We start from the raw sequence: 27,607 nt of genomic DNA on the forward strand, positions 1-27,607 counted from the left end.
AATTATCAATGAACGATATTTTCATGCTTTTGCATTAATATTTTCACGTATAATTATCAAAATGTTACTGTACTGATGTTCAAGACTTCCTTTACCGGTTTCATCAACTTTCTTTGACTCTCATCTCTGTCACGTCATCATTGGACGGAAAAACTCTTTGACCCTTTACTACATCACTTGGATGGCAGGCTTTTTGACTTAAAGGGTTAGAAATGTTTGTACTGTGATTCATGAGATATCATATCACCCTTGCATTGGAACTACAAGCTTAACATCTTCTCGAGGAAGATTTAGAGGTCTGCTTAAATAAGACCCTTATGCCTCACCCTTGTAAGTTGTAATACACACTCTCACAAATCGGAACAGTTCATTTTCGTAATCATCGTGTAATAATCATCTATGCAAAAAATTAAAGATCATATCGTGATTTATATGTTCGAAACCATTCATTGAGGTCTACAAGCAGCGACTAAATTTGTCTGAAGAATCTGAACTGAGGAAATTAATCTGTAAAAAAGGTCATTGAGTATGCAAAATCGGATAAAAAAAACGATACGAAACACATCTGCAAGCTTCACTTCCTCATTTTGTATTCACCGATACCCTCAGAATAACAAGAATTTACCGGTTTCACTATGGTACAAGATAAAACTGTTACCTCAAGAATAACAAAGCAATTCGTTCTGATAGCAAAATTTTAAAGAGGCGAAAGTTACATCAGTTACATGGAAAGAAATCCATCCCGAATATTGCAACGATGCTTTGTCCGTCCACTAAACTAGAGAAAAGAATACTTTCTGTTTTCACTTGTCGACATGTACAAGATGATTGTGTGTAGCTCCATAATACAACGGTGTTCAGTTGTCTAAATTTGTATACTCATTTTTAATGAGTCTGGATACTTTGACGATTCAGAAAGATGTAACTCTTACAAATGCACCAAGGTTAGAGAATGTTACGTCGAAAGAGCTTCACTCCTGAAAGTATAGAGGACCCTCGCACCTAACTGGCTTGATTTGGTCCGCAACACAACTCAGATGTTCCGTGCTCCTTGCAATCGTGTGGATGTTGATTCAGTTACCTGAATCTGCAAACCTCTTGAACAGTGAACTGAAAAAAGTAGGAGGGAGGGCACCACTCCGTGAAACAAGATATACAATAAATGTTATATACGCAGCTGTGCCACTGCAGACCACAAGAGCAAACAACACTCCTCTGACTTCAGAAATGAAGAAATCCAACAACAGATAACCATTGATCACCATCACCAAAACCGCCACAGTCCATGCCACTTTCTGCAACATAGATCTTGTCAATGAAATGCTTCTCCAATTTTCAGATTACGAAAAGTAAATTTTCTTTTACTATGCAAAATGAGCTGTTGATAACCATAGGCAGATCGGCTTATTCTAAAATCTATATAGATGTTTTCTCTTTAGAGTCGAAAAGAAATATGAAAGCTGAATTTGTGGATTTTAAAGCAATCCAAGATCAATGTCAACCATGACAAGTGATTACCGAATAGATAGAGCAAACCAAACTAACAATACGACAGTACACATAAATCTATAAAGAGTATGCCCAAAATGGTAGAATAACAACGTTAACAACATACCTCGAGACCAGGTCCAATCTTGAAGACCCCCATGACCTGCTCCTTGGACACCAAGGTAAGAAGTGGTATAAGGGCAAAAGGAATCTGAATCGACTGAAGCACATTAAGCCATTCATTCAAAACATCCAACGAAGCCTCAGATCTATTAAAGATAATTGCTACAACTATAGTTGGCACAATTGCAAAACTCCGCGTGATCAATGCCCTCAGCCACTTCTTCAAACGAAGATTAAGGAAGCCTCCCATTATAAACTGCCCAGCATACGTTCCAGTTATTGTGCTACTTTGTCCAGCCGCCAGCAACCCAATACCCCAGATATAAAGAATCGGATAAAACCCTCCTCCATACTTCTCCTGAAGATACTGACCTGCATTTACCAGTCCTATACTTTCCGCTTGTTGAGTACCATAAAATCCCTTGGCGAAAACTGTGGTGACAAACAAATTGATCATCAAGGAGATCAAAAGTGCAATTGATGACTCAATTGAGTAGTAGTTTAGTGCCTCTTGAACCCGTCCTTTCTTGTTCAGATCAATATTTCTTGACTGTACCAAAGCAGAATGCAAGAATACGTTGTGTGGCATAATGACACAACCCACAACTCCTACTGCCTGCCGAATTGTTTTCGAGCTAAGTCTTGGAACCACAATACCTGCAAGGAGGAGGAAGTGGATCAACACATATCAGTACAGCCAATAGTGTTGTAGTTTTCCAGCGTGTACTTTGCATAGTAAGGTACAATTTTTACCCATTAAAAGTTCTTTCCCACTCGGTTTTGTGTCAACAAACATCCAGGCAAACGACAAACCCATAGTTGCTATGAGAACTGCAAACGCACCTTCCAACTTCCTCACCCCATAGTTCTCAAGAAATAAAAAGATGAAACTGTTGCACGAAAGAGAAAACACAAAACCCTAGTTAACAGAATTATCCCTACACGGCCAAAGTTGAGCAGCTAACTCCCATACCCATTCACCATAAGAAAAAGCCATGAACTTTTCAATTTTATACATGATTTTAACACGAAACAATAAGCAATTTTTTATCCATATGCAATTTTCACGGATAAGTAATCGAACTCTTTGAAACCATGAATCACCAATTAAGTTTGAGTTTTAATTAAAAAGTTGAGGTTTAATGGTGAGAATATTAAAGTCAACAGCTGAAATCTAAACCAATTCCAATCCAATGCCACTTGATCAGCTCATTGTCCCAATAAATAGCATAAGTCCTTTCAATCAATAGAAAATTAGCTACAAGATAAAGATTCAACCAAAAATCAAGCTGAAAAATCCCTACCCCACCTAATGATCCACTTAAATCAACATAATTAAGCAGTGAAAACCAAAATTCAAGAACAAATCAACAAGCATTTGACAAGAAGAGATAACACAAATCCCAAATCAAGACTTAAAACAGAGTTAAAAACGAGATTAAAAAAAGTAATTACTAAATACCAACCAATCCAAAGCCGTAATCAGAACTCCAGCCCAGAGCGGCAAGAACCCATGGCTCAGTATCTGAATCGCAATGGCGCTCCCAATCACTTCCTGAATATCCGCCCCAATCAACGCCAGCTCCGCCATGAACCAGAGCACCAACACGGCCCATTTCGGATACTCCTCCCTACAGAGCTCCGCCAAATGCCGACCCGTCGCGACCCCGACCCGGGCAGAGAGCAGCTGGACCAGCAGTCCCATGGCGGTGGCCCACATTAAAAGCCATAGCAGCGAGTAACCGGCAATCGCGCCCGACTGGAGATCCCCTTCTAAATTGCCCGGATCCAGGAACGCTATGCTCATCAGGAAACCCGGTCCGGTGAACAGCCAAAGCTTCTTCCACGAAAAAGGCGGGACCGCCGTGGATTCGTCGTCGACGGCATCGTCGACGATCAGGATCTTCTCCCGCGCCTCGAACGCCACCTCCTCGTCGTCGTCCCATGTCGACGACGACAGCGACAGGGACTGCGGCTGCAGCAGGCGGTTGGCTTCGTCATCGTCCGCGTCGTCTCGCAGCTTCGACGACTCGTCGTCGTCTTCTCGCAATTGGGCGCTCATGGTTTCTGTTTGTCAGTCGTCAACCGAAACGTTTCCGTATCGGCGTTTTTATTTTATTAGTTGTGGTGAACTGTTGAAGATAGTGTTGGATTTGCGCGCTGCTAAACGGACGGACGGTGAGATGGGTCGGATTTTGTGGACTGTGGAGTTGGCATTTTATGGACGGTTTTTTTGTTGACGTGGAAAAGAGAAAATGTTTGTTGCAGATGAAATATGTTGTGTTTGTGGCCATTAGGAGGTTGACACGTGTTCATATTGGCAACTTTGTAGTTATGGGAGTTTTTTTTTTTTTTTTGGGCACCTCATGGAATAAGGAACATGGATCACGTTAATTTTAGTTTTTTTTGCTATAAATGGATGACAAAGTTTACATTGATGAATTTTGAATACGAAGTTTAGAGCTTCTGATGAAAGACATTATTATATAAATGAGTGATATTGGTCGATAAATTGTTTTAACTGTGGCAGAAGTAATGATATTGGGATGAGAGTTGGGGGTGGGGGTGGTGATCACTTTAGAAGGTGTAGTGAGAGTAGAGATAGCGACCTGCAACAGGGACATATTTGTTATTTCCTTACTCAAAACTCTCACTCTTGTAGAACTTGGAGTTCTCTCACCCAAACAACTATAAAAATGACACCTATCTATTTAGGTAGAATATAAATTTGGAATGTGTTTCATCAAATTTTGTATGCTATCATTTAAGATTGAACATTGTTTGAAGAATAATGGAAGTATTCCAAAGTCTAAATAGGAATGATATGGTGAGCCGAATTGAGCACCGTTCCTTTGGTTTATGGGTGAAAATGCATGCCATTTGGCGCACATAATGCAATCCACTGTTGGATTTGATTGGATTGTATAGAGATGCAAGAAATGTGCTTTATGCCAATTGCCACAGTATTTTTCTATCAATTTGAGGTACGGCCATATCAAAGAAGCAATTTGAAACTCGTATTTGTCGTCAAAAGAATTTAGTTATGGATGAATTGGTTTGTTCGGATTTATCATGCAGTTGGAATTTAGTCTTTTTTTAGCAAGTTCTTCCGTTTTATCGTCGATTGATAGTTATATATATAACTGGAGTCTCGTGATCTCGTGATATTCTTATGTAATCATTTTTCTTTCTTTTGGGCTTATGGTCGGTGGTCAACAAAAAAAAAGAGCAATCACACTGTGATTGATGTAAGATGATGGAGTTTATGGAATCTCACACCCAGAACCAACCACAATTAATAGTATAAAGTTATAGGATATGGTTATTTTGTGTTGTTTTCATAAGAGCAACTCCACCCTTGGAGTCTTCCCCTCTGACAATCCACTATTCAATACACCTAGTGAACAGTAACTACCCTTAATAAATAGTAATTGTCATTTGCATCTCCACCCTTGAAACTCTTCACCCTAGCAATTAGTAATAAAATAAAATATTAATATTTTTTTTCTCACCCAATCCATAAAATATTATTATTTTTCTCACCCAATCCATAAAATATTATTATTTTTTCCTAATTTTGATCGGTACTCTCCCTCTTTCTCTCACAGCAACAACCATGGAACACCGAGGAGGAAGGAGGACGAGGAGCGGAAGGAGGACGAGGAGGAAGGAGGAAGGAGGACCGGTCCTTTCTCTCTATCTATCTCTCTCTCTCTCTCTCTCTCTCTCTCTCTCTCTCTCTCTCTCTCTCTCTCTCTCTCTCTCTCTCTCTCTCTCTCTCTCTCTCTCTCTCTCTCTCTCTTAGCAGCAGCCATGGAACACTGAGGAGGAAGGAGGGCGAGGAGGGGAAGGAGGACGAGGAGGAAGGAGGAAGGAGGACGCAGAGAACACCGAGCGCATGCATCGATGCCGCACATTAGCCATACGTCACACAACCCTTAGGCTCTCGGGCTGGCAATCCTCGCCGGGCCTTTCGCTCGGGCCCTTTCTCCTCGCCTGTCCCTCGAGCAACCAGCAATGCTGGATCCCCATCCCCCGGCAGTCGGGCCCTTTCTCCTTGCCTGTCCCCCAAGCAACCAGCAACGCTGGAGTTGCTCTAATGTATTGAAAGGCCGATCCCAAGCGATTATGACATTGCATCATAAAGCAATAAATTACGACATAATCGTGGTTGTCTTCTATGATCCTAGTTCCAAGATCATGCCGTAATCCACCAGTTGCTGAACACAAAGTGAAAGTGGCTCTCCTTCCCATCGATGGGTTTTCAACTTATGCTTTAAATAACCGGTACAAATGAACTCACAGCAAAGAAATTTTTTTATTGCGGATTCAGCGCATTCCACTTGTATAATGATATAATCTTTGTTTCCGGATTATACCATATAAGGGGCGGTCTCATAACGTTTTACATAACAATTTTTGAAGGACTATTTTGAAAAACAAAAGCGACAAATAGAATTTTATTTTTATGATTTGAGAATGCATTCGGTGATTTAATCCAATAATGATTTTTATAATATAAACATTGAAATGGTGATGGCCAAGGCAATCCAAGTCAATCTTTAATATTAGTTATGTCCAAGCCAATCCGTTGCATCCAACCGTTTCAAAGTACTGGGCAAGTTTGAAAAAATCAACAGTGATTGGGTAAGATCAAGAAATCAAACGGTTTCCGAGTGAAATACCGGGAATACTATTTCCTAGAATTACTTGTAAATATTAAGAAATGTTCAAAACCCAGCCAATCTCTCTCTCTCAATCTTGCTCTTCAACTCAGATCGACGCCTGCATTGCCGAAGTTACCATGATCCGTCGTCACGGTGAGAGGGTGTTCGTCGTCGCACTCACACTGATTGCCGTCGTCACGCTAGTTGGCCTCCTCTTTGTTCTGAATCGACCCCGAAACCGTTACGATTACCAACTGGGCGATGGGTGTCTGCTGCCGAGAAGGTCCGATCCCCACGTGGAAAAGATGGCGGAATTCGCGGTGGCGGAGTACAACAAACAATTCGACGGGGAGGAGGAGCAGACAAAGAAGTCTGTGTCCGGACATTTAACGAGGATGAAGATCCAGATAGTTGCCCCGGGGGGCATCAAGTATACGTTTCAAATCATGGACAGGCATCATCCGGTTGTGATGTTTTACGAGGCTGTCGTGATCGAGATGAACTGGCTGAACTACAGAAAATTGGTCTACTTCAAAAAATTAAGGAGAGGCTTCTTTAATCAACTCGTTACAGACGTAAATTGGGATTGAAAGATTCAGAATTGTTTTTTGTTCGTCTCTCAATTCAGTTCATGTGGTTCTTAATTAGCGATTGTATTCAATTAAGATTTTAAAAGAAAACAGTGAATTGTATCTCTTAATTTTATGTTCTAGTAATCCGTACATCACACACACACGCATATTATGACCAGTTATTTGATTATACGACGTCACGACAATGTTTCAGGATCATACAACAATTTTCAATCATATAGCAAGCACGAGATGGTTATAAGAAATAAGATAGAAGAATTTATACACAACTCTTCAAATGATCATTTTTCAAGAACATGAGCAATCTCCATTGGAGTTCACTAGTGTTTGCTGATATACAAACCACACCCAAATCGCTCTCTTGCGCACAGCTTGATCTTAAAAGAAAATTTTGTGTGGCCTATTGAACAGTTAGGCAGTGGATTTGGGCACAAACTAGAGTTTAATGGCACTCATTCTCTACGGATACAACTATTCTCTTTCCACATCCGAAAAATAAAATCTTGTCAATCACACTGATAAAAAAAATTTCACCAATCAACACCTTTGCTTCAGGAGTAGAACAATTTTTCCCACTCTGTATATCAGCATTGTACATATTGGACACACCTTATTCTCCTCCTCCATAAACTTATGAAACACGGGGAAAGTTACCAGCTCCGCACCATCCCTATTTGTGCCTAAGCCCAACCTGCAACCACACTATCAGCGCCTTCTACTCACCGCACCCTCTATCAGATCAGATTGACCTACCACACCACCACCCTTCTAAACATGCAATCTTACAAAATGAATGAATGATCTTTATCTGTCTCTTGGAGCAACATTTGATTAACCGGCCGTGTTATTAAAATAGCTAGCCGAGACTCGAGAGGTTTTAAAGAGACTCTTGGAGATGCTCTTAGTCGGTGAATAGATGAGGAGGGTGGGTACTCTTATTGAAGTTGAGATAGCAGGGCAAACATTGTTGGGCGCGGCCTACACTTTGCAAGTAAAGGGTGAGCTTTAGGCATGGTGAGGCCAGTCCCTTCACTCATGTCCACCATTTCCTCACCACTTCTCTCCCACTCAAAACACTGAAGCAAAGACCCTAATGCCAGCCCAACCATCCTTATTGCTAGTCCTTCCCCAGGACACCCCCTCCTGCCGGTCCCGAATGGCAACAACACAAAACCATCTCTTTCCCCAACGTTCAAAAACCTCTCTGGCTTAAATTGTCTAGGCTGTGCCCACAGCTTGGGATTGTTCTGTATAGCCCACGTGTTCACCAACAGCATTGCGCCACGTGGAACACGGTACCCTCCCACGGCGCACTCCTCCGATGATTCGTGGGGCACCAACAATGGGTCTGCTGGGTACATCCGCAGGGTCTCGTTGATGATGCCCTGGAGGTAGGGAAGCTTGGGAAAGTCTGACTCCTCAATCAGCCTGCTTTCTCCGATTTGGATGTCGATTTCAGTTCGGGCTTTGGCTAGGGTTTCAGGGTTGTTGAGCAAGAGTGACAGAGCCCATTCCATTGTTCCAGCTGAGGTTTCTGTCCCTGCTGATAGCATTGTTGTGCCTTGGTCCGTTCATTAGTGCGGAAACGAGATTCAGATTACAACCTCACCAAAATCACACTCAGTTGAACAGAATAAAATACAAGAAATAAAGACACCGAGAAATTTACGAGGTTCGGCAAAAATCCTGCCTACGTCCCCGGAGAGATATTGCTCTTCACTATGAGAATAACAGTACAAGTACACATGAGTTAAATCGACATAACCCAATCCCAAATCCCTTGTACACCCACTCATAGAATTTTCCCAAGAGCCTCACTCTACCCCAAGAGTTCTTTCACTAGAATAATTTTCACTCTAGCTCTCTTGATTTTCTCTCACTCATGCCCATGCTTTCCCATGGGAGAGCCGAATGCTCTCCCCCTTGGATGCTCTCTGATGCCCTCACTCTATATTTTTCTACCACACTTATTCATCCGAATGCACTTCACTCACACTTATATTTTATTCTGTTCAACTGAGTGTGATTTTGGTGAGGTTGTAATCTGAATCTCGTTTCCGCACTAATGAACGGACCAAGGCACAACAAGCATCACCTATGTGTGCAAAGGGCCTTAAACGGTTAAAACCAAGCATTGTCATGTTGTTTTCACAAAGTTCAACTTTCATCCCTATATTTTCAATTGTGTCGAATTTGATGTGTAGTTTGCAAATTCTTCCAGTCCAAGGACATCCATCATCTTTTGTGAATGTCTATGAGAACTTCGTATTCATGGCACATGGCACATAGGAGGCTAGGTTTGATGGATTTTGTACAAGAAATAACAGAGAAGCTGACGGATGTTCTTGTACTAGAACAATCTACCAAACACACGTTTTTAATGTCTTTAGTTTTCACATAGTTTCTCTTTCGTCCATGTATTTGGTAAAAGGACATCCGTCAACTTCTGTCTAATTGTCTCGCGTGAAATTAAACAGAAGTTGACTGATATCCTCTGCATTGAAACAATTTACGAACTGCAGGGAATAAATTTGTTTTGATGCAATCAAATTACTGGGACAAAAGCGAAACTTTGTGAAAACTGTTGAGGCTAGAAACGTTTTTTTTTAATTTTTTTGATGGTTTTTTATTGGAGTAATTCGTATAATTTGGTTGAGAAAGCTTACTTGTATCATGCCTCTTATGATTTCATCGCTATAGTACTCAGGTTCAGTTTCTTGCAGATCAAGCAAGACATCCACCATGGACTTGCTCCTCTGTTCAGAAACAGAGCCCCTCTGCAATTTTCTATGTTCTTCAATCAAATTTTGCATGAACTTATCCCTCCTCTTCTGCAATAACACCAACTTCTTCTCAAGCCCTGTTACTCCCAAATGCTTCAGAACCGGCATGAAATCTCCGATATTAGTAGCCCCACTCAACTCGAATGTCTCTATGACAATCTCTTTGAACAACTGAGCTTCCTCCGATTTCTCTGTTTGTTCCCCAAAATACCGCTTTCCAGCAATCATCCTCATCAAAACATTAAGAGTCAGCTCAAAAAACGTCGACTTCATGTCTAAAATCTGAAACTCACCGGGTTTGGAACCTCGAAAAAGCCGGCTAAGCAGTGACCTGACTTCTTCCACACGGATGCCATAAAACATCTGAAGGCGGTGAGATGACAACAGTTCAATCGAAGCTATGCGTCTCATGTTGCGCCAGTGAGTGCCGTAAGAGGCCCAAACAAGGGTGGTGTAGTTGTATCCAAGGTGTTTTCCAGCTAGCAGCCCGGGACGGTTGGCAAAAGCGACGTCGTTTTTGGTGAAGCATTCCTCGGCAGCGGAGGGAGAGGACACAACAATGACGGGGCGCGATCCGAATTGGATGTACAAAACGGGACCGTATTTTTCGGATAGTTTGGCAAGTGTTCTGTGGAGGGGTCTCTTGATGAGGTGGAGATGGCCTATGATGGGCAAAGAGAAACCAGGGCTTGGTGGGAGTCTTTTGTTATATTTCTGCAAATAGTTTTTGAAGAAAAGGAAAATGGTGAAGAGCAAAATGTAGTGGTAGAATGAGGTTTCCATTGGTATGTTGAATATGTCTGCAACACTAATGTACTTAATTTATATAAGATCAGCAGACGTGGGCATAGTTGCATTACCTAAGTTTGTATTTTTTGTATCGCATTTAGATAAGTTTTAAATATGTCGTTTGCATAATAAAAGTGAGTGAAGTGGATATGAGAATGCTTCATTGGATGTGGGGGCACATGAGAAAGGATATGATTAAGAACGAGAATATCCAAGGTAAAGTGGGAATGACTTCAATTGAAGATAAATGAGAGAAAAACGGTTAAGGTAGTGACCTGTAGACGCTCCAGTTAGAAGATGCGACTATGAGCCGGAGGCTCAGGTCAAAAAGGGTTGAGGAAGATCTAGTAAGAATTGGAAAGAGATTTAAGAAAAGCTATGAAGTACTTGAAGCTAACAAAAGACTTTGCGCAATGATCTTATAGGATTCATACAACTGACTCCACTAAGCGGAAATAGGCTTGATTGTTGTTGTTGATTTGTTGCATAATAAGAATTTATATAAGATCATATAATCTGGTACTAATCAGTGTGGGTTTTTTAATTGGTAATATACAAGGGGAAATGTACAAATGGTGATGCTATCCAACTAGGACAGCCGCTTGAGATTCTAATTTGTAGCCAATCCATATAACATACATATGGAGATGCTGAAAATCCCAAGTAGTAGAAGCTTGGTACAATCCGACAATTTTGTAAAGTTAAGGACTCCAAGTATAATTAGGGATCTTTCACTAATCATTTGATGTTATAATATGTTGTTTGATCATACTATACTAACCTAAAGCATAAACCCATCATCCACTTGTAGTGATTTCATTATATCACGTGGCGGTAATGTTCCAGTACCGTACACCAATTTTACATCCAAACAGATATCAAACACGTGACGCCTAGACATTCCTCATAGAAACTAGAATTAATCTTCATTAGTGCACCCTTTTTGTTTTATTTTCTTTTCTTCTCAAGGAAGACAGAAGAATTGTATACAACTCTGCAAATGATTAAATTTTTCAAAAACATGAGGCAATCTCCATTAGAGAGTTCACATAACAGCTTTTTCTCCATGCTCCAGTGTTTGCTGATGAATAAACTACACTCGATCGCTCTCTTCCGCGCAGTTTGATTCGAAAAAGAAATTTTTTGTGTGGTATATTGAAAAATTAGGCAGTGGTTGTGGGCACAAGTTAGAGTTTAATTGCACTCATTCTGCACGTATACAACTCTTCACTTTCCACACCCAAAAAATAAAATCCTCTCAATCACACTAAATCGCAAAATCTCCCAAGCAGGACCTTTGCTTCAGGGATTGAACAATTTTCTCACTTTGTGGATGAGCCTTCTACATATTGGACACACCTTATTCTCCCCATCCATGATCCTGCAAGATGCATTTCGGTAAAATTCTCGAAAACAAAAACATTACATGTGTGAAAGAAGAACATGAAAGTGAGCGGTGTATCTATAGCGGTATATGTACCTTTGAGCACAGTCATAGCAGGTGGCACAGTGACCACAAGGAACGAAGAAGGAATTGCGCTGCTCATCGTAACAAATTACGCATAATTTCTCATCATATAATTCCTCCGAGGAGCTACTAGAAGCTCCTGAATCTTCATCTTCTTCATTTGTCCCGTATGTCTGTCGAAGAAGCGTCTTCTGTGGCACTATAGGGTAAGTCTCATTAACTTCTTCCACTGCTATTTCAACTAAAGTTCTATCATCACCGTCACAGGCTCCAAGGTATTTCAATATCAGAAAAACAACCACCATAATAAATCCTGGAAGTTGGACATAAATGAGACCAATAATTGATACAATTACAAGATTACTGATAAAAGATACTGAAAGATCAACAGAGCTGAGGTCTGTTTCTAATTTCGTACCTAAAATCGCAATGTAGGTTACCACACGAGCCACGAACGAAAGCTCGATGTACCAGTCACCAAGATCTCCCTGCAATGACTTCATTGTTTATGTTGGCACAAAATTAGTAACAATTTGAGACAATTTATGAAATCAGGCCTTACATTGTTAGGTGTGGTTAGTATGACATAGTGAGTATTGGGGAATACAAGGCTGAGCCGGCAGGACCCCTTCGTTGTTGAACAGACGTCCTTAGCTTTCGTAACATCATACATCGTTGATGAAACGCTTACATTCACTGATACAATTACGCTATTAGGATTTGTGCTTATGAATTCAAGGTAATACTTGTCATCTTCCTCAATATTGTACTCGGCTTCTTTACCTGAACAAAAAACCCTTATGATGATCATTTTGCAAATAAACTTCGTGATCATTTTTTTAGGCCTAAGAACACTTCTTTTTTCTGCAATCTAATTGTGGAATAATAGTTTCGAAAACGGAGAATCGGTTACCGATTTTGGGTTCATTGAAGGCGAGGCTGTCCTGAGAACTTGTTTGTTCCGGCTGCAATATTTCGATATTTTGTTCCCCTGTCATAACGTGCGTTACATTTGTTTTAAGATGAGTTCAAAACCTAAATAAGATGCAAACAACAAAGACGATATTTTTTTGTGAAATGCGTGACAGTTTCCGTTGAATTTGTTCATTAAATGACATGACAGTTTTTCAATTTATTCAAAGTTCACTATGTAACTGAAAATAAATAAACAAATAAATTGGGTCCATCATGAACTTTATTTGCTTATAAAAACATGAACGTGTGTTAGTTGGTGAACAAATTTGATTAACAAAAGGAAAAATTAGGTTCACATTCTTCTTTTGTTACTCTATTGATCAAAATCCTATTCATTTTTAATTTTTTATCAAGGTCCTTGGGTATTAATAACATCATTAATTATTTGAATAATAAAATATTTTTATTTTTAAATATATTCCTTTAATGTTAAAAATGTTACAATTAGTATATTTATATTTATGGCTAAATTTTTTTATCATATATTTTTATTTTTAGTTTGTACCAATTTTTATTTTGCAAATATTTTTTAATTTGTACCAATTTTATTTTCATTTTTAATTTGTACCCATATATTAGTTTCCTTTTGTGCCCATATTTTTTAAAGTTATATTTGTGTTTGTACCCATGTGTATACCGTCACATGACATTGTATATTTAATCAATGATATAAAAATTACATATGATATATTTATATTTTATACCTAAACTTTGTATCATATATTTATATTTTTAGTTTGTACCCACTTTTAATTTGCAACATTTTTTTTTTTAATTTTTAGTATTTTCTTTTTAATTTTATTTTGTACCCATGTATTAATTTCTTTTAGCGCCTATATTTTTAAAAATTCATTGTATTCATAATTTTTAATCTTTTATTTGTACCCTAATTTATTTCTAATGTACCCATTCTTCTTTATTAATGTACCACTTTGTTATATGTGAAATGTACCAATTTTTTTTTTAACACTATGGATACATTCTTTTGCCATTTATTATTCTTATTTTTACATAGCTTTTATCCATTTATTCAATCAAAATGTTTGAATTTTTTTATTGTAACCGTTTCTAATAGTATTATAATGAGGGATTTTAAATTATAGGATTATAAATCTCATAAAATATCAAACAATTAATATCAAAACTATAAAAATATAAATATTAATAGTAATATAATGAGGTATACAAAGTCATAAAATATTAAGGATTATAAATCTCATAAAATATTAATAGTAATATAATGAGGTGTACAAAGTCAATGGACCTTGATCAAACTTTGAATACTATTAAGGTTTTAATAAGAGAATATTAAGGATTATGGACCGCATCCAAAATATCTCTTAACAAAATTGGTCGAGAAAACAGATTTCAAATTGGAACTAACCTTTAAGCATAGCAACTTGTAGTTGATTTAAGGTAGTAGCATGAGCTTCCAATCTCATGGACAAACTTGAACCCTTGTTTAACCAGAAGGAAAATCCCTGAAAAGAAAATTTCAACCCCTCTGGAAATCCAAATCAATAATTTGGAGGGCAAATGCATAATGTGGGAAAAAGTCCAAAACCATAAGTAAACAATTTAATTTAATTTTAAAATGTAAATTTTCAGTTCCTACCTTGCCATTATACGATCGAATGATCAAGTAATTGTGCACACTCCAATTTGTTTGGCAGTTCAATTTAGGCTCTTCAGAAAAAGCATAGAGAGAAACCCCTTTCCTGTCAACATCTCTCACTTCAACATGTTTGACAAACACAGCACTAGCCTTCATCAATCGCGAAGAGCTCGACCCGAGCTCCATCCGGCGGTCGCCATAGTACCCGTATCGGAGACTCACCGAAACTGCCAAAAAAAAACAAGTGAAATGCTTTGTTGAGATGGAAGGGTCAGTGGAAGGAAAATTGGTATTGAAAATGAAACAATTTATGTGTACATGCCACATATCCAGAGGGTCAGAGGAGTGAGGAGGCGAGCCCAAGTCTCCTGCCACCTCTGAGAGCCTGCCGGAGGCGTAGGGTGTGCCCACACCGGACGGTACATGGCTGCGAATAAGGGTGGGGAGGTTGCAGAAAGAGGTAGAGAGAGAAAGTGGGAGGTGTGAGAGGAAATTGTTGTTCTGGTGGAGGGAGGAGAGAGACCATTGGGGGAAGAAGACTAGTAGTTTTGCGTTTGGTAGTTCCGTTGGTTCCCGTTCGTCCATAGCTCAACTAACCGTTTTTAAAGTGGTTGGCGCAAAATTTGAATGGCAAGTTTTTTTGAATGTTAGGTGTTAGTTAATTTCGGTTTGGGATAACCTTGTACTTGTTTAGTTGTAACCTTCAAGTCAACACTTTTGTATAGGAACCTTCGAGTCAACACTTCTGTTTTTTTTTTTGTTCGACAAACTGTAGGTTAATTACATTAAATTTATCTAAATTGATGCATTATATAATATGGAAATACTTATATAACCAAATGGTTTGGTCGATTAATTTCTTTTATAAAAGTGGTGTAGCCGTGTATCATTTATTGCAATCTTGAGCATGTTTGATAATGAGCATTGAGTATCCAAGATCTCTAGGTTATGACTTGGTTTTGGGTCAGAGCACCGAGGTCTCATGTTCGGGTTTGGGCGCTAGTGTCTTAAGCGACTAGTTCTCGAGCACCAGGTCTTGGTTTAGGCTTGGGCATTGAGGTCTCGGGATCAAGCCTAAGGCTATCTCCAATGGATCAGGTCATAGGGCTATGGGCTATGTTATATAGTGAAATGAGCAAAAAAATCTCCAATAGAGGTCTATGCCAAAAGAAAAGGGGACCCATCAGGCTGGGCATTTTAAGCCAGCCAGCCAGCCCGTTTGAGGGGCCTAAGCTGTTAGCAACTCGCTAGCAAATGTCAGTTGAAGTCGGTTAGCCTTGGATTTTTGATTTTTTTTTTTGGACAAAATTTAAAAAAAAAATTAAATTCTAATTTTTTTTTTCTATAAATATCTAAGCTATTTCTACATCATTTTCACCATTCCATAATATCTTACCTCATTTTATTTCAATTCTTCACATTCTTAAACTCAATCCAAAAACTTTTTTTTTTTGAAGCAAAACAAACATAACATTCCAAAAAATTATGGCTTTTTTTATTAGCACCCCACATATTGTTGAATGCACCCCACAAAAAATTTAATATTAAATTACTTATTTATTCTACTATACAATAACAAATTCGACCTTATTAAATTTAAAAAAAAATAAGAAATTTCCAAATACACCCCACATCACTTTTAACATATTAGTTATCTTCTTCAATTATCAAAACCCTCCCACCCTCCATTGTTGAACAAAATCCTAACTAATGAAATTACAAACACATTGATTGAGAAAACCCTAACAAAATATCTATGAATATGCCAATGCTATTGATCACTGTGATTGCAAGAAATTATTTTCTCTCCAACCACACATTTGATCACATCCCGGCATTTACTATGTCGAAAAACTTCAGAACTTATGCCTTTGAACTAGCTCTGTGAATTGCAATGCCAACAACTTGAAACTTTCAATAATTCTTTTTTATTTTTTATTTCTTTTGTTATAGAAAAGTTACATAAGATCTTGAGTTTGGATAATTCTTGAGTTTGGAAGTGACATAAGATTTTCCAATCTGCACAAAGATAAATTTTTTTAAGATAAGTGTTAGCGTCCAAATCGGTTAATGATAATATGTTCTCAAGCTGGAAACGAAAAACAAGTCAATCATAGAAGTAATTAGCCTAGGAACAGCAGGGTATCTAGATTCAATCCATCAAAATTAAAAAATGAGTATTATAAAATTTGAAGAAATTGGGGTGCATATAGAAATACAATGTGTGTTTTGAGAATGTGGGGGTGTAAGGGTATTATGGAGAGGTATGTGGGGTGTATAAAGATAATTTTTAATTGAAAAAGTAAATGTGAGGTATATTAAGTATGTGAGGTTTATTCAACAATTTGTGGAGTGTTAATGAGATTAAAAAAATATATATATGGAGAGTTACTTATTTAGAAATATGGTAGTTTAATTTAATTAATCAATAAAGTTAAAGAACAAATTTAAGAATAATAAATTATTGAGGGGCTAAAATATATCATTCTTCGGTTAAAGATATTATATAAATATAATCTGACATTGTTAATTTAAAAATAATTTTTTACAAGATTATAATTTGAACAGGAGCTAAACATAACCCCTTCGATTGGAAATGACGGAAGCTCCAAGGTCTCGTGGTCGAGCTCAGCCGTCGAGTGCATCGGATTGGTATCGAAATGTGAAATGCTTGAGTTCTTTCGTATGTTGATACACGCGTCTCATCTGATTTCGGGTGCGTTTGACCCGTTCTTCATGTCCCTTTCCAATGTCAAATTATTGAGTTATTGAGTCTGACCTTCGGAATGCGTCTGACTCTGAATCGAAGGCGATGGTTGTGTTTTTTTTTTTTTTGTGAAAATTGGATCATGTCATTTAGGGTCTATCGGTCTCGATCGTGGCCACCTGCTAAAACTTGAGATTGTCATTTTTACATAGCATCGCTAAATTTTGTATACTTCTCTTGCTTCTTATCAATGCTCATCAGTTGACTAAAATCCAAGATAAAGTGACATTTAATTTTTCATTAACTAATTAAATATATTTTGCACCGTTAAACTTAATATAATTGTAACTCCATATATTATTTTTAAGGTATTTCCATATCATTCACAGAGTTACGATTTAATTACAGTGGCATACATGTAATGCATGCTTATATCTTAATCTATATATAAAGAGGGCAGGGCTTTTGAACAGTGGTTTTTTGGGTCACAGGCTTTACAAAAAAAATAAGTGGACATAAATGCCCCTCAAACAAAAAACTTCAAAGTCATCCTAAAATAATGCATCAAATGTGGTAGGGTTATTTTTGTCATATAAACAGTGTTTTTAATATTTAACTATTAACTGTACAGTGATAAGCAGTGTTTTTGATATTTAACTTTTTCATGTACAGTTTTTTTTTGTTATTTTATTTTTAATAATTAGTACCTCACAATGGGCTAGCAATAATGTGATTCAATTTTGTTTGTTAAATATTATTTTCTCTATTATTAATGTAAATTTTCAATAGAATGTAGATCAAAATTGAAAGACCGATTTTATTATGTGAATTCAGCTACTTTGATTGGTTTACGAGGGATTTCTTCTAGCATAGTCTAATATTATTCATTTAAAACGTATAAGTCGTGTTGTGTAGCACGATATGATTCAGAAAATGTCTTCTGCATGCGCGTGAGCACGTGCATGAAGGCTAGTAGATTATATAAAGAAGTAGAAACAACTTGCATACATCAAACACGTCCAATGGAAGCACCATCCTACTACTACATTTTTCCTCTTCATCATCTTCCTTTTCCTCAAGAACTACCTGTGAAGATTGAACAAAAAACTCCCACCAGGCCCTTCTCTTTGTTTCCCCATCATAGGCCATCTCTACCTATTCAAGAAACCCCTGCACAGAACACTTGCCAAACTCTCCAACAAATATGGTCCAATCACATACCTCCGATTCGGCTCCCGCCCCGTCCTCCTCGTATCCTCACCGTCCGCGGCTGAGGAATGCTTAACCAAGAATGACATCGCTTTCGCCAACCGCCCCAAGTTTCTCGCCGGAAAACACCTCGGACACAACTACACCTCCCTCACCTGGGCCTCTTACGGTTCCCACTGGCGCAACCTACGACGCATAACCTCCCTCGAGTTATTGTCGTCCAACCGCCTCCAGATGTTTCACGACATCCGTGCAGCTGAAGTTAGGTCATTGATTTGCCTGTTTTTCCGAGGTTCTAACAGCCGTGAATTTCAGAATTTCGAGATGAAGTCAACGTTTTTTGAGCTTACACTTAATGTTCTGATAAGGATAATCGCCGGAAAGCGGTACTACGGAGAACATATGGCGGATTTGGAGGAAGCGAACTGGTTTAAGCGGATTGTGACGGAGACCTTTGAGCTGAGCGGGGCTACGAATATAGGAGATTTCGTGCCAGCTTTGAAGTATTTGGGAGTAAGGGGGCTTGAGAAGAAGTTGGTGATATTGCAGAAGAAAGGGGATGGATTCATGCAAGATTTGATTGAAGAACATAGAAAATTGCAGAGTAGCTCTGTTTCTGAACAGAAGAGGAAGACAAAGGTGGAAGTTTTGCTTTCCCTGCAAGAAACTGAACCTGAATATTATACAGATGAGATCATAAGAGGCATCATGCAAGTAAGTCTCTGTCTCTTGACCAAAATATGTGAAATTGTAGAGTGTGCATATTGCATTAATTTTCTGCTTAAAGATAATCTTTTAGTTTGTTTGGCTGTATACAATGTTCAACCTAGCTCTCTGAAATATAATAATAGAAAATTTAGTCTAATACGTCTGTCTACTTAGCATTGCTCATAAATAATTTTATATTGACTTTTTACTAAAAATTGTCTTTGAAATTATCATAACTCATTGATCCTAAAAATTAAAATCGATAGAAGTGGTCATTAAAACTGTCAATCATCAATCATTTTGGTCATTCTCCGTTAAATTGAAGAAATCATCAGTTCAAGGAAAGGGGTTGACCTGACAAAAATACCATCAATTTAATTGAGATTTCTCACAAAAATACCAAAATGATTGACTATTGACAGTCTTAAAGATCACTTCTATTGATTTTAAATCTCAAAGATCAAAATGTTGAGTTATGCTAATCTCAGTGATAATTTTGAATAAAAAAAAACCTTTCATATTTTGACACCTGTGAATATTATATAACATTGGCAACATGGATTTTTGAATTACACTAAGGTCAATGTCCAACTTTTCACGTAGCTAAACATATATTTCAAATGAAAAATATTTTCTTTATGTAATAAAGCGGATGTCATTATACATTATTCTAAGTTAATAATGCATTGTTATTTTTTTTTAACAAACGATATTATTACACTAAAGATGTGGGAATTGGGTTAAGCCTTACAACGACATAGCAGTAACTTAGTTCAATTTTTCTTTTGATGAGAATTGAATATAAAATCTCATATTTACAAGTGAAGGAAAATATTAGTGGCATGTAGTATTAAATGGCAACGCACTGCTATCTTTTATGACTTTTTCAATCCAATGCGTGATCAACTTGTCATATCACAACAATAGCATTTCAGTTGCATAGAAGCCCTTCTCCCATATTAGATCGCTCCACCAAACCAGTTACTTATATGTAAATTGACTCTTACAAATGAAATAGACCTTATGGCTTAAGGTTTTTTGCACAATTGCACCCACATGTCGTGTTAACAGCAGGAACAGACACCTCATCTGGAACCATGGAATGGGCTCCATCCCTTTTGATCAACAACCCAGAAGCCCTTGCAAAACGCTCAGACTGAAATTGATAACCACATTGGACACAGCTGCAGGCTACTTGAGGAATCAGACCTTCCCAAGTTACCCTATCTCCAAGGCATCATCAGTGAAACCCTCCGAATGTACCCAACAGGCCCATTGCTAGCCCCCCACGAGTCAGTAAAGGACTGTACCGTGGGGGGCTTCCACGTCCCACGTGGAACAATGTTGTTCATGAACATATGGGCCATACAACATAATCCAAAGTTGTGGGCACAGCCTGACCAATTCAAGCCAGAGAGGTTCCATAACCTACAAGAGGAAAGAGATGGTTTTGTTTGGTTGCCGTTTGGGGCAGGGAGGAGGGGCTGCCCCGGGGAAGGCTTAGCGACTCGGATAGTCGGGCTGACTCTAGGATCACTGATTCAGTGTTTTGAGTGGGAGAGAATTGGTGAGGAAATGGTGGACATGCGTGAAGGGACTGGTCTCACCATGCCTAGAGCTCAACCTTTACTTGCAAAGTGCAGGCCACGCCCAAAAATGCTTGCCCTACTATCTCAACTCTAAATGGGGTCAATGCATGTTTTCCTACCCCTGTTTTTCTCTAAGTTTGCATCGTTTTGAATCGTTTTTTATTTCTCTTAATTCTAACCCACAAGAAATGACCCCGATTTTATCCAACAAAGGTAACATGTAGAGAAAAGATTATTACATGATAAGCATCCACTCAGAAGAACTTGGTCGATGTGTCTTATTAAATTGATAAATCGGAAATTGGCGGTGTTGGTTTTGGAAGTAGGGGTGAGTTCGAGAATCGAAAATTGAAAAAAACCGAACTGAAGTAAAAAAAAACCAAATCGAAAAAAATTGAATTGAAAAAACCAAACCAAACGGAATCGAATTGAAAAAACAAGTGGGAAGGATCCGTGGAAGGAAAAATGATCTTGAACATGAAAAATTTATGTGTACATGCTGCATATCCAGAGGGTCAGAGGAGTGAGCAGGCGAGCCCAAGTCTCTTGACACCGCTGAGGGCCAGCCGAAGGCGTTGAGTGGGCCCACATCGGACGGTACATGGCTGCGAAGAAGGATGGGGAGGTTGCAGAGAGAGAGGTAGAGAGAGAGAGAGAGAGAGAGAGTGGGAGGTGTGAGGAAATTGTTCTGGTGGAGGAGAGGAGAGGAACCATTGGGGAACTAACCGTTTTTTAAAGTGGTTGGCGCACAATTTGAATAGCAAGAATTTATTTAATGTTAGGTGTTTGTTAATTTTATGTTATTAATATTTTGACACTATGATCATTGGAGCATGTTCATGGAGAATTTATTGCGCTCCAAAGAATATTGGAGCTTGGTGGTGACTAAGATTCCTACATTAGCAGACGAGAAGGATCTCACTCATGCACAGAAGAAGACCATTGATGATCAAAGGCTAAAAGATTTGAAGGCTAAGAACTATTTGCTCTAGGCTATTAATTGATCAATTCTGGAGACGATATTAAAGAAAGATACTACGAAGGACATCTAGGACTCCTTGAGGTAGAAGTACCAAGGTACCGCACGAGTCAAGCGTGCACAATTACAAGCTCTTCGCAAAGAGTTTGAAGTTTTGCATATGAAGGAAGGGGAATCAGTGAATGAGTACTTCGCACGAACTCTCACCATAGTCAATAAGATGAGGATTCATGGGGAAAAGATGGAGTGTGGTGGTCATCAAAAACATTCTAAGATCAATGACTCCTAAATATGACTATATGGTGTGCTCTATTGAATAGTCTAATGATCTCGACATCTTGACCATCGATTAGCTCCAAAGTAGCTTGTTAGTGCACAAGCAGAGAATGGGCAGGCACATGGTGGATGAACAAGCTCTGAAGGTGACTCATGAAATCCAATTAAGAGGGAGAAATGGATGCAGCGGTTTCAGAGAAATATGACGAGAGAGGGGTATGAATGGACCTGACAAATCTACCCTTGAATGTTACAATTGCCATGAACTTGGGCATTTTCATTGGGAATGCCCCAAGAAAGGGAAGGATTCAAAAGGCTTCTACACAGAGACAAGTGAAGAAATGATGTTGATGGCTTATGTGGATATCGAGGAAGTTGACATAAATGAATTATGGTTCTTGGATTCGGGATGCAGCAACCATATGTGTGGCAAGAAGGAGATATTCACAGACTTTGATTAAACCTTCAAGAAATTTGTGAAGTTGAGGAACAATTAAAGTTTGGCTATGCTAGGGAAGGGAAATGTTTGTATGGAAGTCAATGGAATCTCAGGTCATCACTGGGGTATTTTATGTGCCGAATTTAAAAAACAACTTACTGAGCATTGGGCAACTGCAAAAGAAAGGTCTTGCCATTTTCATACAAGGTGCAATTGCAAGATTTATCATCCTGAGAGAGGATTGATTTGGGAGACATCAATGGTTGTAAATAAAATGTTCATCATTCTTGCTTGTACACAACCACAAGAACAAAAATGTTTCAACACAATTGCACCTCAACTGTGGCATTGTAGATATGGTCACCTGAGTTGGAACGGCCTAAAAATTCTTCAACAAAAAGAATATGGTGAAGGGCTTACCAAAGTACAAGGCTCATTTGGTTGCAAAAGGGTACAATCAACAATATGAAGTGGATTATGTTGAAGTGTTTGCACTTGTAGCTTGCTTGGATACAGTTTGTGTCATATTATCACTTGCAGCTTAGAGTAATTGGACAGTTTACCAGTTGGATGTCAAGTCAGCATTTCTTCATAAAGATTTGAATGAAGAAGTGTTCGTTGCACAACCTTCTAGCTATGAACAAAAGGGGCATAAGCACAAGGTATATAAGCTTTAAAAGACTTTATACAATCTTAAACAAGCTCATCGAGCTTGGTACAGCCGCATTGAGTCCTATTTCATGAAGGAAGGTTTCGAAAAGTGCCCATATGAACACACCTTGTTTGTCAAAAGAATGAATGAAGGTAAAATGTTAATTGTTTGCCTGTATGTTGATGATCTTATATTTACTGGGAATGACGAGTCTATGTTCAAAGAGTTCAAGCATTCTATGATGATTGAGTTTGATATGAATGATCTTGGAAGAATGAGTTATTTTCTTGGCTTAAAAGTGCTACAAGGGTCAGAAGTTATCTATATTAGCCAATAAAAATATGCTCAAGAAGTGTTGGAGAGGTTTAACATGGACCCGTGTAATACAGTTCATAATCATATTGTTCCTGGTTTCAAAATGATAAAAGATGAAGGCATAAAGGTTGATAGCATTATGTATAAACAAATTGTGGGAAGTCTCATGTACCTAACTGCCACACGACTTGATATAAGGTGTATTGTCAGTTTAATTAGCAGGTATATGGAACAACCTACCAAGCTGCATCTTAAAGCAGCGAAGAAAATGTTGAGGTACTTGAAGGACACAGTGAATTTTGGGTTGTTCTATAAGAAGGGAGGAAATGAAGAACTCATTAGGTACACAGACGGTGATTATGCTGGAGATCAGGATGATAGGAAGAGTACTTCAGGGTATGTTTTTATGTTGAGTTCAGGGGAAGTCTCATAGTCCTCGAATAAACAACCCATGGTTACTTTATCTATAACTGAAGTTGAGTTTATAACTACAACATCAAGTGCGTGTCAAGCAGTTTGGTTAAGAACGATTTTGCAGCAGTTCAATCACAAACAGTGCAAATCCACAATGGTTTATTGCGATAATAGTTCTACTATTAAGCTCTCAAAGAATCCAGTGATGCATGGTCGCAGCAAACACATAGATGTTCATTTCCATTTTCTTCGAGATCTCACCAAGAATGAAGTTGTGGAACTGGTTCAATGTTCCCCGTAGGAGTAGGTAGCAGATATCATGACCAAAACATTGCATTGAAGCTGGATGTATTTCTAAAACTGCTGGAGTTAATGGGTGTTTGCTCACTCATGGATGTAAACTGATTGCTGACAACATTCAATTTAAGGGAGGATGTTGAAGTTGTTAGGATTTCCTATCCGTTAGGGTTAGGTTTCCTAGTTTGTAGGGTTGCTTTCAGTAGTTGTTAATAATCCTTATTCTTTAGGGACAAGTTGTTTAATTTGCTTCTAACTTTGGTCGTATTCTGCGTTATTAGGTTTGTTAAAAATGTAGGATGCTTATTTCTAGCTTTCAGTTTCTTGTAAGGCTATTTAATGCCATTGTTGATCTTTTAATTGAATAACAGATATTCTCCCAGCTATTGAGTGTGCAAACAAACATTCATTCACAAGTTTTCTTGAGTGTTCATCCTCGGGTTTCAACAGTTTGACTCATGGTGACCAACTGCTAAGATAATAAGATATTGATCTACTTATCAATGGAAAAACAGCTCCAGCATATCAACGTATCAATGGAAACTTCAATCTTCTTATTCTACTTTTTGCTCTTCTGTTCACTTTCTTTTTCTCAAAAACTATTTGCAGAAAATTAACAAAAAACTCCCACCAAGCCCTCCTCTTTGTCTTCCACGTAAGAATCCTATGTGGACTCAACTAGTTGTGATAAAGGAGAAGTAATAGGTTGGTAATGCAAATCATTAGAGTTTGAATATGTGTAAAACCAACATCGTATAATTGAGAAAATACATCCGACGTGCTTCTAAAGCCACTCCATACACAGTTAGGATTTGGTGCAACGGGTGAACAACCAACCCTCCACGATAGATGGAAGTTGGCTACCATTGCATCATATAAATGAATTCCCTGCTCATAGAGAAAGGTTTCTACGTTTGGGGTCTATCACCATTAGAATATAAAGGTCTCTGAATGAGTAGAAGAGTTTTTTACAACCACCATGTCTTCAACAGGTAAGTCTTCTACTCATATAGATTAACATTTGATATAGGGTTCATGTTAAGTTAAAATTTTTGCTCCAACATTTGGTATCAAAGCCAACTTAACAGGCCCTAGATCCACTGTATAGTTAAATTGCTTGACAGCGATAACATGGTACTTAACTATTTTTTTTATTACTGGTTTCTCATTTGTTAATAACTGTATCACTTTGGATTCTATGAGAGATACCATTATCCCGGGTCCGAGGGTACGACGGGAGGTCCACAGTGCCGATGCTTTAGTATGCGAAGATGAATGAAGTGGCTTGCAACGAGAGCTACCATATAATCGAATTGTTCAACTTCGGACTTAATGAGTTTGCTCGTAATTTGGGTCTCTTTCGCCAACTCCAATGAAGCATAAGATTGAGAAGTGGAATAGCATAATCTACCCCAATGTCAATAATGGAGTTCATAGATATGGGTTTGCTCAGTCTCAACAAGCAAATGATACAGTGGTGAACAAGTTGTTCGACACACTGGACATGATCGAAGATCATTTAAGTAGTTAGAGATACCTGTGTGGAGATGAAATCACACTTGTAGATGTTTGCTTGTTCACTACGTTAATCAGGTTCGATCTCGTTTACAATCCGTTTCTATCTTTTCTACTCCTATAATGACAGTTTGGTTTGCAGTAAAATGATATGAACAATTAAGAACATTGTTCGATTACAGTAAAGGAAGAATATTTGTGGTTTAAAACTCATGAAATGTTCACATTCCTTTTCCAAAGAAGGGGATGTATAAATTGTTGGTAGTTTTAATCAGTGTATGGCATCAAGTAGATCAGGCCATATTCTTGTCCAAAGACTTGTAACAATTGCATGATAAGATTCATGAATGATGGCTATACAATGAAGGTCAATGGCAGTTTATATCTCTTGCCCAAAGGTGTGATATAAACATGCATTTAACAATCACTAATAATTATTTCAAGTTTTTCATGTCTTCAACAGGAAAAGGAAAGATAAAGACGATCTTCTTGATAGGTGTAGATGTTGCGTACACCCAAGTGCACCAAATCACGCCACACCCACTCCCGCATTCGCTTCATCTCCCGTTCTTGGTCTCCAGATTGTTGGTATTTGAGTTTACTAACTAATACCAAATATGTGGGTGATACTTTGTTTAATTTGTTGTTAATGTCACTAATAATGTTAATTAGTGAGTCACAGGTTGAGAGTTTGACTAAATTATGATATATTTATGCGTGTTTTAATCTAATTGGCATCTAAATTTTGATGGAATCAACCTGCCACTATTTTGGTTTAATCTGATCCAAAACCCCGTAGATTTCTTGTTATCAAGTTATCAATTACTAAAAAATTGTGTGTGTGTGTGTGTGTGAGAGTAATTGAAAGGAAAAATAGAAATACTTGATATTGGTTTGTAGTGCATGTAATTGAGTCATCTATGGGAGTAAGAATCATCCATGTTATTTCTACATGTGATCGATGCATGACAAAACCCTTACATGAGTAAGTCTGTAGCCTTTGATTTCCATTTAAATGGGTAAAGTAAATTCGTGTAAATCAATTTCTCAATCTGTTGTGATCTATGATAATGTATAGTAAACATATATTGATTGAATTGAACAGCCATATTATTGGTTGTTGTGTGAAATAACCAAAATGGATTAAAAATTTTGAGTTTTGCAAACATGAAGCAAAATTGACATATTGTGTGTTTAAATAAGCATTGAGTTGTCCTACATTGCTTTAACTTGAGATGATCCTATGCAAAGACACAAATATATGTATGAAGCATAACCTGGTAGACGAGCATTAGCAATGCAGTACAATTAGTGCTTTATTTTTGAATTATTATTTCCAATATATACACACTATATACCAGTATTTAAGTATGATTGGCTAAGGATTTGATTCAGTTAATGTTTATAACGATATTAAGGGTTGCTTTGGTATTGATGTGCTTTGAAAAAAAACTACTTCTGCTGTGTTGTGAGAATAAGCAACTGTGAAACAAAGTACCATAATGTTTGGTAAACTTTTTGTAAAAGTGATTTTGGAAAAAAAAAACAGTATTATAGTGTTTGGTAAACTTTTATGTAAAACAGCTGTGACTGTGTGAAATGCCCAAAAAGGGTTTGGTCTTATTTAGTGTGCCTTGAGGGGCCCACTCCTTTTATTTGGTCTCCCTCTTCTTCTCTCGTTCTTCCCTTTTTCCCGTAAGATTCTCCTTTCTCTCTAACTCTTTCTCTAACTATGATACTCTCACTCTCTCTAAGAGAGAATCACCCACACCAATGCCCATTTTCGAGTGAAATCCATACAAATATCCCTGTTTTAGGTGTAGTTTGACCTATGGATTCGAATGGTGGCGTTTCATGTGAAGATCAAGTACTCAAAAGTGAAGAAAGCCAACCCTTCCCTCTCGGTGAAAAACTCTTCGATGAGTTGACCTGAGGCTTGACGAAATTGGGGTGCTTCAAACTCAATTCAACCTTCATTTAATCTCAAGTACAACTTCTGTATCCTG

General features: G+C 38.1%; 5 protein-coding genes and 1 pseudogene across 7 annotated transcripts; 3 read left to right on the forward strand and 3 right to left on the reverse strand.

Annotated features, from left to right (window-relative positions):
- Positions 1-564: 564 nt before the first annotated feature.
- Positions 565-3,831, reverse strand: LOC126633311 (metal transporter Nramp2-like). Its single transcript, XM_050303887.1, has 4 exons — positions 3,078-3,831; positions 2,365-2,501; positions 1,616-2,268; positions 565-1,295 (listed from the first exon to the last, which is right to left on the reverse strand). Exons 1-4 carry the CDS (start codon positions 3,671-3,673, stop codon positions 1,074-1,076), a joined length of 1,608 nt encoding a protein of 535 aa, XP_050159844.1. The 5' UTR covers positions 3,674-3,831; the 3' UTR covers positions 565-1,073.
- A 2,584-nt stretch (positions 3,832-6,415) lies between these two features.
- On the forward strand, positions 6,416-6,868 carry LOC126631299 (uncharacterized). Its single transcript, XM_050301475.1, has one exon. The coding sequence runs from the start codon at positions 6,416-6,418 to the stop codon at positions 6,866-6,868; it is 453 nt and encodes a 150-aa protein (XP_050157432.1).
- A 471-nt stretch (positions 6,869-7,339) lies between these two features.
- LOC126631300 (cytochrome P450 81Q32-like) lies at positions 7,340-11,373 on the reverse strand. The gene is made up of 3 exons (XM_050301476.1): positions 11,317-11,373; positions 9,534-10,470; positions 7,340-8,432 (listed from the first exon to the last, which is right to left on the reverse strand). Exons 1-3 carry the CDS (start codon positions 11,371-11,373, stop codon positions 7,807-7,809), a joined length of 1,620 nt encoding a protein of 539 aa, XP_050157433.1. The 3' UTR covers positions 7,340-7,806.
- LOC126633289 (E3 ubiquitin-protein ligase APD2-like) lies at positions 11,226-15,073 on the reverse strand. Of its 3 annotated transcripts, none has more exons than XM_050303865.1 (8): positions 14,824-15,073; positions 14,502-14,728; positions 14,271-14,367; positions 12,825-12,902; positions 12,474-12,694; positions 12,330-12,408; positions 11,924-12,224; positions 11,226-11,824 (listed from the first exon to the last, which is right to left on the reverse strand). In XM_050303865.1, the coding sequence occupies exons 1-8, from the start codon at positions 14,924-14,926 to the stop codon at positions 11,746-11,748; spliced, it is 1,185 nt and encodes a 394-aa protein (XP_050159822.1). In that variant the 5' UTR covers positions 14,927-15,073; the 3' UTR covers positions 11,226-11,745. The 3 variants fall into 3 exon arrangements, with proteins under 3 accessions (XP_050159822.1, XP_050159823.1, XP_050159824.1); XM_050303866.1 differs by having other exon boundaries at positions 12,330-12,399; positions 14,824-15,071; XM_050303867.1 differs by having other exon boundaries at positions 14,820-15,066.
- On the forward strand, positions 14,925-23,008 carry LOC126631301 (cytochrome P450 81Q32-like; annotated as a pseudogene).
- Positions 23,009-23,430: 422 nt separating this feature from the next.
- LOC126631302 (secreted RxLR effector protein 161-like) lies at positions 23,431-23,808 on the forward strand. Its single transcript, XM_050301477.1, has one exon. The coding sequence runs from the start codon at positions 23,431-23,433 to the stop codon at positions 23,806-23,808; it is 378 nt and encodes a 125-aa protein (XP_050157434.1).
- The last annotated feature ends 3,799 nt before the right edge of the window (positions 23,809-27,607 follow it).

Source organism: Malus sylvestris, chromosome 8 (genome assembly GCF_916048215.2).
Source record: "Malus sylvestris chromosome 8, drMalSylv7.2, whole genome shotgun sequence".
In the NCBI taxonomy this organism is placed as follows: domain Eukaryota; kingdom Viridiplantae; phylum Streptophyta; class Magnoliopsida; order Rosales; family Rosaceae; genus Malus; species Malus sylvestris.

What these genes read in the sequence shown, in the direction of transcription:
- LOC126631299 (XM_050301475.1), top strand. Translation starts at nt 6,416, where the DNA reads ATGATCCGTCGTCACGGTGAGAGGGTGTTCGTCGTCGCACTCACACTG.
- LOC126631302 (XM_050301477.1), top strand. Translation starts at nt 23,431, where the DNA reads ATGGACCCGTGTAATACAGTTCATAATCATATTGTTCCTGGTTTCAAA.
- LOC126631300 (XM_050301476.1), bottom strand. Translation starts at nt 11,373, where the DNA reads ATGAAGATTAATTCTAGTTTCTATGAGGAATGTCTAGGCGTCACGTGT. An exon ending in GCGTCACGTGTTTGATATCT is followed by an intron (nt 10,471 to 11,316) that starts GTTTGGATGTAA and finishes ATATAAATTAAG; the next exon opens with TACATTAGTGTTGCAGACAT. An exon ending in AAGAGGCATGATACAAGTAA is followed by an intron (nt 8,433 to 9,533) that starts GCTTTCTCAACC and finishes GAACGGACCAAG; the next exon opens with GCACAACAATGCTATCAGCA.
- LOC126633311 (XM_050303887.1), bottom strand. Translation starts at nt 3,673, where the DNA reads ATGAGCGCCCAATTGCGAGAAGACGACGACGAGTCGTCGAAGCTGCGA. An exon ending in TGGGAAAGAACTTTTAATGG is followed by an intron (nt 2,269 to 2,364) that starts GTAAAAATTGTA and finishes TCCTCCTTGCAG; the next exon opens with GTATTGTGGTTCCAAGACTT. An exon ending in AGATTGGACCTGGTCTCGAG is followed by an intron (nt 1,296 to 1,615) that starts GTATGTTGTTAA and finishes TCTATGTTGCAG; the next exon opens with AAAGTGGCATGGACTGTGGC.
- LOC126633289 (XM_050303865.1), bottom strand. Translation starts at nt 14,926, where the DNA reads ATGTACCGTCCGGTGTGGGCACACCCTACGCCTCCGGCAGGCTCTCAG. An exon ending in ACAAGTTGCTATGCTTAAAG is followed by an intron (nt 12,903 to 14,270) that starts GTTAGTTCCAAT and finishes ACGTTATGACAG; the next exon opens with GGGAACAAAATATCGAAATA. An exon ending in CTTCAATGAACCCAAAATCG is followed by an intron (nt 12,695 to 12,824) that starts GTAACCGATTCT and finishes TTTTTTGTTCAG; the next exon opens with GTAAAGAAGCCGAGTACAAT.